This window comes from Gymnodraco acuticeps, unplaced genomic scaffold (genome assembly GCF_902827175.1).
Source record: "Gymnodraco acuticeps unplaced genomic scaffold, fGymAcu1.1, whole genome shotgun sequence".
Taxonomy (NCBI): Eukaryota; Metazoa; Chordata; class Actinopteri; order Perciformes; family Bathydraconidae; genus Gymnodraco; species Gymnodraco acuticeps.
The window spans coordinates 330,838-345,156 of record NW_022991920.1 but is presented as its reverse complement, the minus strand read 5'-3'; the positions used below and the strand labels follow the sequence as shown (position 1 = coordinate 345,156).

The window sequence follows — 14,319 nt, the reverse complement described above, 5'->3', positions numbered from 1 at the left end:
GCTCGCCATTCTCTGGCACAGTAATTTTGGGGGTCGCGGGCTGAAAAGTTTGGGAACCACTGGTCTAATGGATAGTGAGGTGGGCTGAAGATCGGATGGTTGTGAGTTCAAATCCCGCCAGGAACACCACCACTAGTGTGCCCTTGAGTAAGGCAAGGGCACACTAGTGCTCCCTTAGTTACTCCAGGGAGAATGTCCCTGTAATTGGTCATTGTAACGGCCCGTCCACACACAAGCATGAAAAAAATGGGCACGTCTGAAGCTTGGCGATTTTTTGCGACCAACAACCAATCACATGAATCTCCCGCCCCCGACATACAAAGCAATAGCAATGTTAAAACGAAGTAAACTGGATATAAAATCCCCAAACAGGCGAAAACCTACCAGTTTCACCCACTGTCTCTGCCACCTCCCTCCATGCCTGGCTCCTCCGGTTTGTATCCCGGTAAATAGTTCTGGTCGTAAAGAACCGGGTGATTTGCTACCGTAATTTCTCGTTTGGAATATGAGGAAATGAACTGCGGTCTGGCTCTCCCAGCTTGCACGCGGTTTGATTGGCTAGCGCTTGTACTGGCGGGATTTGCATAAACGGGATTTGATTGGCTGATGCCAGCTTCGAAAGCATCGGGAGCATCAAAAGTTGAACATTGCTCAACTTTTGATGCTCACAATGCTTGCAAAGCCATGCTCCGCTCCCCACAATGCAGTTCGGCGAAGATTCAAAATCTTCTACGTCACCCCATTCAAGTGAATGGGCGAAGCTTTGAAAGATTTTTTTCATGCCTGTGTGTGGACGGGCCGTAACGGAGCGTCCACACTACAGCTCCAAAAAAAGCTTGGAGCTGGGCGTGTCTGAAGCTTGGGGATGTTATTCAAGCAACGCGACCAAGAACCAATCACATGAATCTCCCGCCCCCGACATACAAAGCAAAAAACCCCGGGGATTTTATGCGAGCAATATATATATATATATATAAACTCCCCAAACAGGCGAAAACCTACCAGTTTCACCCACTGTCTCTGCCACCTCCCTCCATGCCTGGTTCCTCCGGTTTGTATCCCGGTAGGTGAAGAGGGTCTGGTCATACAAAACCGGGTGATTTGCTACGGCGATAATTAGTTTCTCCTCCATCTTTTTTTGAAATATAGAAATGAACGGCGGGATATCTCTCCCAGCTTAGACGCGGTTTGATTGGCTACGGCTTGAGCTGTCAGATTTTTGGAAACGGGATTTGATTGGCTGGCGCTGGCTACTCCGGCGTCTCCGGCGTCAGAAGTTGAACATTGTTCAACTTCTGACGCCGGAGACGGACCGCTATGCTACCCACAATGTGTAGTAATGAAATGTAATGATATTTTATGTGTGCAATGTGCATGCATGTCTTTTTCCTGGAGAATGAGTGCCTTGAAGTCAGTAACACGTAGGCTTTTATAGAGGACCTTTTATGCTTTCTGCTTTAATGACCATCAAAAGGCACATTTTCACCTGAAGTATGGGCAGGTTATACATTAAAATAAATAAACCAAGTTCATCAACCCCTTTAAAGTCTGTAATTGGCCCTTTTGGCACCATATTGGGCCCTATTTTATGTTAGAGACATGAGCAGGTAGAGGAGGATTGTTGTTGTGACATTACAAAGGAATAGGAAGAATGATTGGAAGGAAAATTACTTTGTATTCATTTTATAGTCATGTTGATTATTTAAGGGCTTTTTCACTCAAATCAATCGAGAGGTGGAAACCAAAAGAGGAAAAATCTCCTTTCATCTCTCAGCTTCACTTGATTGAGATGCAACCCAACTTGAACATTACATTAAAAGACTTATATTGAATCTTTACCCCAACTCCCAAAGAATGCATGGAAACATCATCAAAGGTTGTTCCTTTCCTGCAGTGTGTTATATAGGTTTTAGTGCATGTAAATGGTCTCCAAAGGCTAAAATCCCAAAGAAGTATGATGTATGTATTTGATAATACTAGAAAGCAGGGACGTGCACGGGCTAATGTTGCCCGGGGAACGGCCCGTTTGGCCTTTTTGGCTGATCTGCCCCTCTGGAGAGAGCGAGAATTTGTTTTTATTTTTTCTGTTGTGGCCGAATCAACATGATAAACCCAAAATTAGTATTGTAGCGTCTCGCTGCGGGAAACACACTTTTTCAGCGCTGTCATCTGCCGGTGCGTTAAGACCACCTCAGTGTCGGATTTTGAAACTTGATTTTGAGTTGTCTCATGGCAGTTAGGGACAAACCAGGGGACTTTACTTCGTCTTGATACCGACGGTTATTTACTAAAAAACACCTAAATATAGCTACTTGTTGTTATTGTGCTTCTGTCTTTCTGTGTCTTTTCATCTGTAAACTCCCTCAACGGGCCGCTCGCTCTCTTTTCTTGATCGCCCTCTCACGGGTGAACAGTTCAATGTCCCGCTTCATTGTAGGATTTCTGCCATGTCTCTACCACTTTAGTTTGACCATCTCTGTTATTAAGTTATGGAATACTAAATAAGTAATTATATACCTTACCGTTACGGCGTTCATAAAGAATGATAAGAATAATGCGTATTGAACTGGTTTCATTAATTAGTGAGTTTATTTAAGGTAATTAGTTAGAGGCCCTATTTTATCAGTATGTCTGCACAGCAGATACAAAGCTCAAACTACATTAGAACAGAATTGTCCCCATTTTGTCTTTAATAGTTATTAACATTAGATATTTTAATGAGATATGGACCGCAAAACAAAAAATGTCCCTGGTTTTCATTTTTACAATCGAGTCACCGAATGCAAGTAAGCTTAGCTTATTTTGTTATGAGATGTGAATTACTGTTCAATTTAGTTGATGCAATAATCGTTTGGTTTCTTTTACATTAAAAACAAGTTACAATTTTCAAAAGGTCGTGTTTTTTATCGGGGGGAGGCCCTTTTTCCAGTTTAGAGCAATAGCCCCTCCAAATGTCTGTGCACGTCCCTGCTAGAAAGTATCTGTGGATATATACTGTATGATGAAACTATATATGATTAGTCACCACATCCAATTATGAGTTATAGTTTTTGATAAACACATTAGCAATCTGTTTTTGTTAATTCCAATTTACATTGATTTAATATTATTAAAAATGAGAATATATCAAAAGTTGCACCACAGGTTTATGGATGAAGTGAAACATATGTCTAAGTCAAACCTAGTAAACAGATACTTTCCAATGTATTAATAACACATTAATAAAGCCAATGAAGGACACTTTACAAAGCCTCATCGTTAAGTTACTTCACAGAAACACTGAGAGCTCCTGTGGGAGGATTCAAAGAGCCCCTGCTGAATTAAAGCCCACTAATGAATCCTCTAAATATTGATGCACGCAGTGAAAATAAATAAAATACACTTTTTTGTTGTCCTTAATCTTTTTGGCAACTCTGTTTTTTTCTGCAAAACTCACTTGGAAGGCGTTTAAAGAGCGTCTTCAGAGAGGAGCTACCTAAGAGGATCAGGAATATTTCCTCCCAGTGCTCATGTGTCTCTGGGATTTTTCTCCTTCTCTTCCAAGCTGTGAAAACGTGTCAACACAACAGTGAATATATAATTTTTTCTTTGATGCAAAAACAGTCCTCTGACGGGGAAAACTTGAGACATGATTCATTGCCAACTTGCAATAACATCCAAAGCTTAACAAACAAAATCCTTCTAGAAGGACACAGAAAGTTCATCAAACCATTCGTATAGTTCTTTATTAAAGTGTGTAAAGATATTTTCACCACTGTGTTTTATTCAACTCTAGTTGCCCGACATTTTAGAGGATTTATATTGTTCTCCTCCTTCTCTTTTAACAGGCGGCGTGTATCCCGGTGATCCTGAGTAACGGCTGGGAGCTTCCCTTCTCTGAAGTCATCGACTGGAGGAAAGCCGCCATCATTGGAGATGAGAGGCTTCTGCTGCAGGTAAAAATACATAGATATACAAAGAAGGGACAAGCAGGGATGTACAGGAATTAATGATTTATTATTACAATATACAATAACAGCACGTGTGCAAATGTGGATGGGCACAGAGAGAACAGCGCACATGTGGCAAAAATATACTATCATTACATTTAAGAATATATAGTACTATACTATTATTTCTATAAGAGCGACGCCTATAGAGAGGCGAAGTCCCTCCCCTTCTGGAGACCTCCATGGGACCTTATTTCTGAAAAAGTATGTATTGAAGTCAATGGAGAGAGAAAAGTTATCTTTCGATCCCGTTTGAATTGTGCCATGAATTACACATATGATGTTTGTCAATTTAAAAAATAATTTCCATGTAAAAAAGTCACAGTTTGTCGTAAAACTGTTGAAATATAAGACTATGAAAAATACGCAACTAGAAAGACTACAAATCCCAGAATCCCGGTCCTGCATGCTGGCTCTTGGAACCGACTAACTCCCCTTGTGTGTACGTACAGCTCTCAACGTGCCCAGACTTGTAGTGATTTTCACCTCTTTTAATACTTTCCGCCTCATTCTGAGAGAAAGAAGTGAAATGTTTCAACGTGACGGCCGTCTTGGTGTGTGGTGCGAGACGGGAGATATAGGTCATTGAGCGGTTTCACACAAAACAAAGTGTTACTTCACAGTTTTACGACACATTTAAAAAATGTTGACTTGCAAAATGATCTTTTAAATTGACAAACATCATATGTGTAATTCGTGGCACAATTCAAACGGGATCTAAAGATAATCTTTCTCTCTCCATTGACTTCAATACATACTTTTTCAGAAATAAGGTCCCATGGAGCTCCCCCGGAAGGGGAGGGGCTTCACCACTCTTGTGCAAAACGGCCTTGTCTGTATATAAATATTCTTCAATGATTAGAACTCTTTCAACAAGAAACAATAAAAATGCCACTTCACAGCGGACAGGAAATATTTTGCGTTACTTTAAGAAGCAGATCAGAGCGAGGTTTCATTTCATGACATTAATAAAACTTCTGCCTCAAATGAACTTTTCTTGATAGTCAACATGGTTTGTAAAGTCAGTAAAGTCTGCCACTGCGGAGGGAAGGTACAGCAGGACAATGTCAGGCTGCTCTCAGACTTTATATACTTTTAAAAGTAATACAACTTAGTATATACCAAATACACATTTATTGTACACATAATTGTGACAAAGGGCAGATAGTATAAAGAGCGACACAATCTGTGTCAGGAGGAGGTTTTGGTGGATGGGTCCACAAACCAAGGACACCGCTACTTAGTGTCCTGTTTAAAGAAGTCCATTGTATGATTTGTTTACATCACTTAAAGGGATAGTGGAAATCCGCGAATTTTGGGTTTAATTTATGTATTTTTATTAAAAATAAGCATAATAAACCATTTTTATTTATTTCATGCGCCTATTCATTTTATTTTCAATTTTACTGCTCCCGACCACGCCCTCTCAATGAAACGAAATACTTCACATTCAATAGAATTTTCATGTGAATAGCCGACCTTTATTATGGTGAATAGATGTGTTTTGTATGGCTGTAGTGCGACAGCAAATGCAGAGAATGGCATTTCGACGCATGCGTTTCCAAGAAACCCAGCCATTCGTCGTCAGTTGGTGAAATGTGTTCAGATAACACGGGCAAACTTCACGGAGCCGAAGCTGACGAGTACTTCGGCAGTCGTGTGCTCCCGTCATTTTACTGACGATTGTTTCGAGATTCCTCGGTCTCTAGCTCAAATTGAAAGTGGAATACATAAGAAGTGAGTATTTTATTATGTTTTCTAGCTGATTTAATGCATCATTAGCCTGTACCATTGTGTACAACGCCATTTATTGCCTGTCGATTAGGCGACCGGAGGCCTCGTCATCCGATAATCCGGTACACAGTGTCGAATGTGTACACTACAGTTATCATATAGACATGATAGACTAACAGTACTGTGAGTACAGCCTACACCTAAAACTACATTTTCGTAGGAAAGCCGAGAGGATGTTTCTGACTCGCTATCATCACTGGATACCTCGTACAATCCTTCTTTGTCTGGTATATTTGCCCTTCCACGTTCATTCTGCATAGACGCCATCGTTTGTTATCGTTTCGTCTTCCTGAGTTTTCGTCACTTTCGGTTTGGCTGAGTCGAACATTTCGTTTCTAAAAAAGTTCGGGGAAGCTGCAATAAAGTGCTTCTAACATGCGTAAGGCAATTATTATATTTTTTTAATCAGGTGTGATTGTTTTGGTACGTAATTATGCTTGTATATAAGTTAAAACGAAACTATTTGGGGTTCAATTTCCACTATCCCTTTAAGTACGTTTTGTTGCAGGAACAGTTATGATTTATGTAATTGCCGGACATTCTTAGGAGAAGGCAAAGATAGAATATGAGGATACATTGAAAAGGCATCATTGTGTTTAATGGACCTGAGTTATCGTAATTACTTATGAACAAATTAACATGTGGCCTTTCTGGAGAGGCTAATCCAGTGTCTTGGTGTTGAAATGCCAACATCTTCCCGTAATATAACATCATCCGCCCAGCAGGATCACAGGCATCCAGCTGGGGTCAAACACAGAAGCACAACACCTAGATCAGAAATCACTCTTAAATCCATAGGAACAGACGTGTTGCAAATCTTTAAAGAAATGGCTATTCATTTATTAATAAGGTTCATGTTTTTGATCAGAACAATTGTATTACTGAGAGTTTACTATCGTCAACATGAGGGGATGTTTTGTGGGTGGCAAATGTTAATTTCAGCGCAGAGTGTATAATTAACTTCCATCAGCCCATAACTGACGTGTAGACGTGTGTTTCAGGAAGGGATGGAAATCGAATTGCATTCATGTGCCTTTTAATGGATTTAATTGTATTCTGACATGACAGCTGTGATATTCACAGTCACTCACACCTCCTCCAGGGACTATTTTTATCGAAGACAGATTATTCCAAAATGTGATCTCCTTCTGTTCCCTTTAATTAAGGCAGTGTGCAGAACTCGTGATATTTACATTCTGTAATTACTCTCTATATTTCCACATGCCACCTTTGTGACCTATGCAGCCACCTGCACAGGGAGTGGGAGTGTGTGTGTGTGTGGTGTGTGTGTGTGTGTGTGTGTGTGTGGTGTGTGTGTGTGTGTGTGTGTGTGTGTGTGTGTGTGTGTGTGTGTGTGTGTGTGTGTGTGTGTGTGTGTGTGTGTGTGTGTCGCGCTAACATCGCTCCATCAGCACCATGATAGTGTTTCTCTGTGAATCACACTAACAGACAGGCTTCCATTGAAAGTACAAACTTGGCTTTTAGACCAATAAAAGCATCTTGAGGTGTTTGTTTTTCTCTTAATATTACACAAACGTCTATCTAAACACTGGCTGATTGAAAATAGGGTTCACTATTACAGAGTTTGAACAAATCAAGCATTTTCACTTTAAGTTGCTTTATGTTGCAGATGTATAAGCAACTATTAAAGGTTTAGAGCCAGTAATAAAATACCTGGTTTAAGAATCCAAATGTGTAACTGATGTGGGGGCCAAAACAACAATTAAAAAGATTTAACTTTTTACACTATGCAGATGACACACAAATTTACGTAACAATTTCACCAGGAGACTATGCTCCAATTCAAACACTGAGTAAGTGCATTGAACAAATCAATGACTGGATGTGTCAGAACTTTCTCCAATTAAACAAAGATAAAACTGAGGTAATGGTTTTTGGAGCCAAGTCAGAACGTATAAAAGTTAGCGCTGAGCTTCAGTGTGCAATGTTCAAAACAACAGATAGAGCCAGAAATCTAGGTGTAGTCATGGACTCTGACCTGAGTTTCAACAGTCACATTAAAACTGTTACTAAATCAGCCTACTATCACCTAAAGAATATATCTAGGATTAAAAGACTAATGTCACAGCAGGATTTGGAAAAACTTGTCCATGCTTTTATCTTCAGTAGACTCGACTACTGCAATGGTGTCTTCACAGGTCTCACTAAAAAATCTATTAGGAAGCTGCAGCTAATTCAGAACGCTGCTGCTCGAGTCCTCACTAACACTAAGAAAGTGGATCACATCACTCCGGTTCTGAAGTCTTTACACTGGCTTCCTGTGTGTCAAAGAATAGATTTCAAAATACTGCTGCTGGTTTATAAAGCACTGAATGGTTTAGGCCCAAAATACATTTCTGACCTCCTGCTAAATTATGAACCATCCAGATCTCTCAGGTCTTCAGGGACTGGTCAGCTTTCTGTCCCCAGAGTCAGAACTAAACATGGAGAAGCAGCGTTCAGTTATTATGCTCCAAATATCTGGAACAAACTCCCAGAAACCTGCAGGTCCGCTGCAACTCTTACTACTTTTAAATCCAGGCTGAAGACTTTTCTTTTTGTCCATCCATCCATCTTCTCCCGCTTATCCGTGGTCGGGTCGCGGGGGTAGCAGTTCCAGCAGAGAGCCCCAAACTTTCTTTTCCCTGGCGACATCAACCAGCTCTGACTGGGGGATCCCAAGGCGCTCCCAGGCCAGCGAAGAGATATTTATGGGACAGAGAGAGGGGATGCAGGTTTGGGCCAGTCCTCCGTGGACAGCAATGAGAGCAGTTTCTGTGGAGTGGACCTGCCTTGAAACCAGACTGGGTGCGGATCCAGAAGGTTGTTCTGATTGAGAGATAGGACAGGGAGAGTTGTTTAAAGACAGCGGCGTTCAAGTGATTTAGACAGGAAAACGGGAGGAGAGAGACAAGAGCCGGGGGGGGTGTAGTTATAACATCAGACGGGTTGAGAGTGGGTCTTTAGAGAAGGGTTATACTCGTGCCTCCTTGAGACTGTTTGGAAAGTGACCAGAAGTTAGAGAAGTGTTGATGAAATGGGTGAGAAACGGTAGAATATCAGGAGCGATAGTCTGAAGGAGGTTTGAAGGGATAGGGTTCCCAGACAGGCAGGTGGTAGGGCGGGGCAGAGGTATGAGGGTAAGAACCTCAACTTGGAGAGAGGAAGGGGAAAAGGAGGTTAGTGTGTTGGTGAAGGAGGGTCTGATCCCAGCTGGACGTGCCTGGAACACCTCCCTAGGGAGGCGCCCAGGTGGCATCCTAACTAGGTGCCCGAACCTACTTTTCTTTTTGTCGCTGCTTTTAATTGAACTATTCATATCTTAGACTGCACTGTAACTTTTATCCATGTATTTTTTTCTTTTAATGTTTAATTTATTAGCTTTTCTTTTTAATGACTGATTTTAAATGCCATTTTCTTAATCTCTTTCATTTTTTGTAAAGCACTTTGAATTGCCTTGTGTTGAAAAGTGCTATATAAATAAACTTGCCTTGCCTTGCCTTGCCTTGCCTTGCCTTACACCAGAATCATAAATTATTCTTTATGTTTTTATGTGATGTGTTCAAATAAAATAAAATCAAGTTTTATTTATAAAGCACATTTTAAAAGCGATTTTTGGTCGAGCCAAAGTGCTGTACATGTAATAAAAACACATTACTACAATCACAATAAAAGACAATAAATTACAACAGATATATAAAAAACACAGGGAAAAGTCAGGAGTCGTGCTCCGCTCTGACTAGAAGGCCAGGGAGAAGAAGTGTGTGATTTAAAAAACCCTAGGGTCTGGGCCGACCTCACATGGAGGGGCAGAGTGTTCCAGAGCCTAGGGCCAGATGCTGCGAAGGCTCGGTGCCCTCGGGTCTTGGCCGTGTTGTATTTCACGGCCAAGCTATGTGTCGATGTATTAGACATTAAACCGCGGGGTAACATTTAAATGTGTGTGCTTATTTGTAAGCTTTGATAAACCAAAACATTTAATCTTCCGGACTTCATCGACAACTTTAAGGAACTGTATTTATCCTTCAAGCTCAGCAAGTTGACTTTATTGCTCAGTTCAACTAACAAAAGCAATTATAAGCATTACAATATTTGGTGCATACATTTGGGGCAGATCATTTGTGCAGTGTTAAATAAAACAAACATGATTCCTGTTGGTAAGGGATTCTGGATGCTTGCCCTCTTTGTCTTACTTTAATTTCCTGAATTAGAAACACACACACACACACACACACTTACACCTACACTCACTGTGCAGTACAACACCTGCTGAGAGAGTTGAATCTCATTACTTTCAATTACATCACCGAGGAGTGCAATACTTGGCTGTTTAATATGTAGAGTTTCTAATCCCCCTGTGGAGAGGAGATATCACACACACACACACACACACACACACACACACACACACACACACACACACACACACACACACACACACACACACACACACACACACACACACACACACACACAATGCCCCTGCTGAGGAACATAAACACTATTAAAGTCAATGGAGGGAGGAGAATTGAGCTGATTTGATTGCTGTTTATATTCCACCTCAGAGAGCGGAACAATTAAAGCTCGCTCTGCTGTCGTCGGTTCCCACATCAACATCAGAGCATCCTCCGTTAGAGACTGGGACGCTTTATTCTAACCCTATTTTCTATTAGAGTTTACACACTTCACTGGGAAATTACAGTGGTCCCGCTTAAAGAGGCATTAAGGTAATTAATCTAAATTAGAACCTTGAATTTCAAATGTCTTGAAATGAAGAAATGCTTCAATTATTTTTAAAACAATGTGACATGGGATCGCTTTATGAATTTGTCTGGTATGTAATTTAGTAAATGCTTCTCACACTACTGTCCAACAGCTCTGGATAGCTTTCAAATTGCAAATTAAATGGTATTGATTTACATTTCAAGTGGCATTTCTCCAAAAAACTCTCAACAATGATTTAATCTTCCTTGCCCTTAAGTCAAAGGAACCAGAGTACATTGTAAAAATCACTATTAAACACTGATCAGTTGACCAATCACAACACAGCCGGCCAGCTTACCAGTAATATCAGATGCTTCATGCAACAAAACATAATAAAGTGATATACTGTACATCAATCTGAAAATGTACTTTTGTTTCAAACAGGACACTTAGTAGCGATGTCCTTTGTTTTTCCAACCAAACCCTTCTCCTGTCACAGTCTCTCTTTATACTGTCTGCCCTGTGTCACACTTATTTGGATAACTTAGAAAATGATTATGTCGGTTATACTAAGTATGTGAAGTCTGAGAGCAGCCTGACATTTTCCTGCTGTAGTTTCCTTGCGTAGCGAGAACATTTGCATACTGTAATAGCGCCGCTTTAACAAACCTAAAAATGTATCCTTGCCAAATGTACGGTTTCACCTGTCTCATAGTGCCAAAGACAGAAGAGAAAACTATTTAAATCAGACTGAGAACAAATGAATCACCAGAAATCATAAGTCTCCCAACCCTCTCAGGGCTTCCGTACTTTTCCACTGACTTTGTTGGCAATAAAACTTGAGTGAAGAGCTTCCAGGACGGTGGCCAGATCACCAGAAGGGTCGTGAGCCCCAAATCCACCTCCTCCTCCTGAGAGCTGATCAGGAACTTCGTTTTCATCATTGCCTCTTCAGCCTCATTGTGAAGCAGCAGCAGCTAAGGTCCTGTCTGACCTCATCAAGTAGCTACTTTGTTTTTCTCCAAACTGAGCATTACGAGAGCGCCGTGTTCCTGCAGGATGTTTAGCAGGATCCTCTCTCCCTCTCCTCCCCTCACTGCCTCTCTCTGAGGTGTTTCTGCTGGGAGGCACAACAGCTGCTCCTGTCCTCCATGACAATCTGATCTGGGACCTGCCGTTTTCCACCAGGAGCCGGTCGTTCAGGATCCTAGCCTGCAGAGCTTGCTGCTGTCGCAGAACTCCCTTTGAAGCTGTTCGAAGCACAAAAACACATCTGGACAATTAATTTATCATTTGATATTTATCCAAAGAAAACAAAAAAATGCACAATCGTTTTTTTATTTAGTGATATAGGAGTTACAAGACAAGTGCTACAAGTACAGTGTCACACATAATACAGTAAGTTGCATTTACAAGTAAAGACAAATAAGAAATTACAAAATATACATGGAGACAAAGAAGATAACCAAAACAGTGTGTGTGTGTGTGTGTGTGTGTGTGTGTGTGTGTGTGTGTGTGTGTGTGTGTGTGTGTGTGTGTGGTCTAGCATTACCATCCTTGTGGGGACCTACATCTGTTTACACAGTCACGTGTGGGGACTGGCTTCCCTTATGGGGACAAAATATCCATTCAGAAAACACGCATTTTAAAAGGTTTGTCGCCTGCCGTCTGTCTGCAGACTTGTCAAAGCATTAATTTGTGGTTTTTACTAACCGGTATCAGTATGTTGTTACTTCGGCATCATTTTGAAACGTGTATTACAATTAAATCACGGTCAAATATGTTCATCTTGTTGTAGTTGTAGGTAGCCCCCTTGCCAGCGATTCTCTCTCTAGTTTAGCATACTCAGCCTGGTTGTTGGCCCTGAAAGAACCTCGATTTTATGGGGCCAGAAAACTGTGAAATAGTACCCGCTAGCCGGTACTACGCTAAATGGAAACGCAACCAAAAACGGGCCCGGCACGCTTAAAGCGAGCTCCGCGCTGTAGTGGAAATGCGCCATTAGTCAATGTGGTATGTGTGTGTGTGTGTGTGGTGTGTGTGTGTGGTGTGTGTGTGTGTGTGTGTGTGTGTGTCGTGTGTGTGTGTGTGTGTGTGTGTGTGTGTGTGTGTGTGTGTGTGTGTGTGTGTGTGTGTGTGTGTGTGTGTGTGTGTGTGTGTTGTGTGTGTGTGTGTGTGTGTGTGTGTGTGTGTGTGTGTGTGTGTGTGTGTGTGCGCGTGCGTTTGAGGGATTAGACATAAAGAGAGTAAATGACTAAATTAAAATTAAAACGATATGAGTAACAATATAATAGTCATAGTCCTGGGGGGGGGGGGCATGTAAATAGTAGCAGTACCTTAAAGACCTTAAAGGAGTAGAAAAATGCACAATCATTAAGACCTTTCTGGTATTTCCATGTAGCATGTACGGCAAGTTTCAAGGGGGTTATGGAAAGACTGCTATCTTGGAACATTAGCAGTCAAATATATATACTGTACATTGCACATATATGAGTTTAGGAAGTAATTAACTTCATGTATTTTCACAATAACCACCAAACTAGCTACTACAGTACAACAAGACGACTGCACAGGAGTAACACTTTTATTTTTGAGGAAATAAATCCAGATTATGACCCAATATGTGGTGTTGGTATAAATGTGAACTTCACAAAACCCACTGAAAAAATTATCTGAACGTGAACAATTCCTGGATCACATATTGTACAAATATACACTTTTATACAATTAACGGTAGGCAATACCATCCGACTAAAAGACAGGTTTTAAAGAACCCATTTGGTACATGTTGGGGTCTATCTAATAGGGCAGTGTATGTCACAAAAAAACATTGTCCTGCTCCAAGCATTTATTGATTTGAACCTGCTTTTAAATGGCTCTTTCTAGTGGACACTTAATACTTCCTAACAGAAGGTGTGAGCAGAGTTTGGAGATGGACGGCAGGTGGTTTGTTTGCAATCTGTCCTGGGGATAAGCTTGTTGACAGGCAGAGTAAGATGTGATGCTGCTGAAAGGGAAACAAGAATTTCCTCTAATCTTTTCTGCACGTCCACAAAATTACTTATGCTTCCTCTGCCTTTTTTTTCCCTCTCACTCAACATTGTTTAAAATCTAACTCAATCTATCTCACTGTCTTTTCTGTCCTCTGGCTTTTCCTTCCCTCTTCCTCCAGGTTCCCTCCATTACTCGCTTCGTGGGCCGTGACAGGATCTTGGCTCTCCGCCAGCAGACTCAGTTCCTGTGGGATGCCTACTTTTCTTCAGTAACCAAAATCGTGTTAACTACTCTGGAGGTAAGCTCGGGGGGAAATGGTCTTAATGGTAGTTTTGGATTTAGTGTTGTACGGAGATTTGGATTTAAGCTGCTACATCGTTTTTCTGTACTGTACATCGCCGCTGGCTATTCCTCACCTCACAGAGATGAACTTCAAAACTCTTTCTACAGTTGTCAGTTATACTTTACCAAAAAAAAAAGGTTAGCTGAATGTGCCCTCTCTTTTTCAGCAATGTTCTGCTTGATATTCATATATTTTAACCTAGAAGGAGCTCAGAACACTTAGCTGAAGGACACCTGGAAAGTCATTTTTCTGTGTTATTTTCTGGCCAGTCTTACTTTTTGTAGCTTTTTACAATACTGAAATGTTCCACTCAGCACATAGTGATCATAGTCGGTGACTTGATTTGACTACATAACCTTAGACATGAGATCAATGCACACTTAGATTTGATATTCTCTTAGGAGATCCAATTTAACATACATTTTTAGACACTCTCAAATCCTAAATGGTGATTTTTATTCACCCACCTGCTCGCATAGAACAACGTTTTTGACA

General features: G+C 41.0%; 1 protein-coding gene across 1 annotated transcript in view; it reads left to right on the top strand.

The window, feature by feature from the left end:
- The window catches only part of LOC117535645 (exostosin-1), a 291,078-nt gene that overhangs the window by 221,393 nt on the left and 55,366 nt on the right, over nucleotides 1-14,319 (top strand). The window contains 2 exon segments of the mRNA XM_034200183.1: nucleotides 3,828-3,935; nucleotides 13,660-13,779. Of these exon segments, the coding sequence (XP_034056074.1) occupies nucleotides 3,828-3,935; nucleotides 13,660-13,779 (228 nt within the window).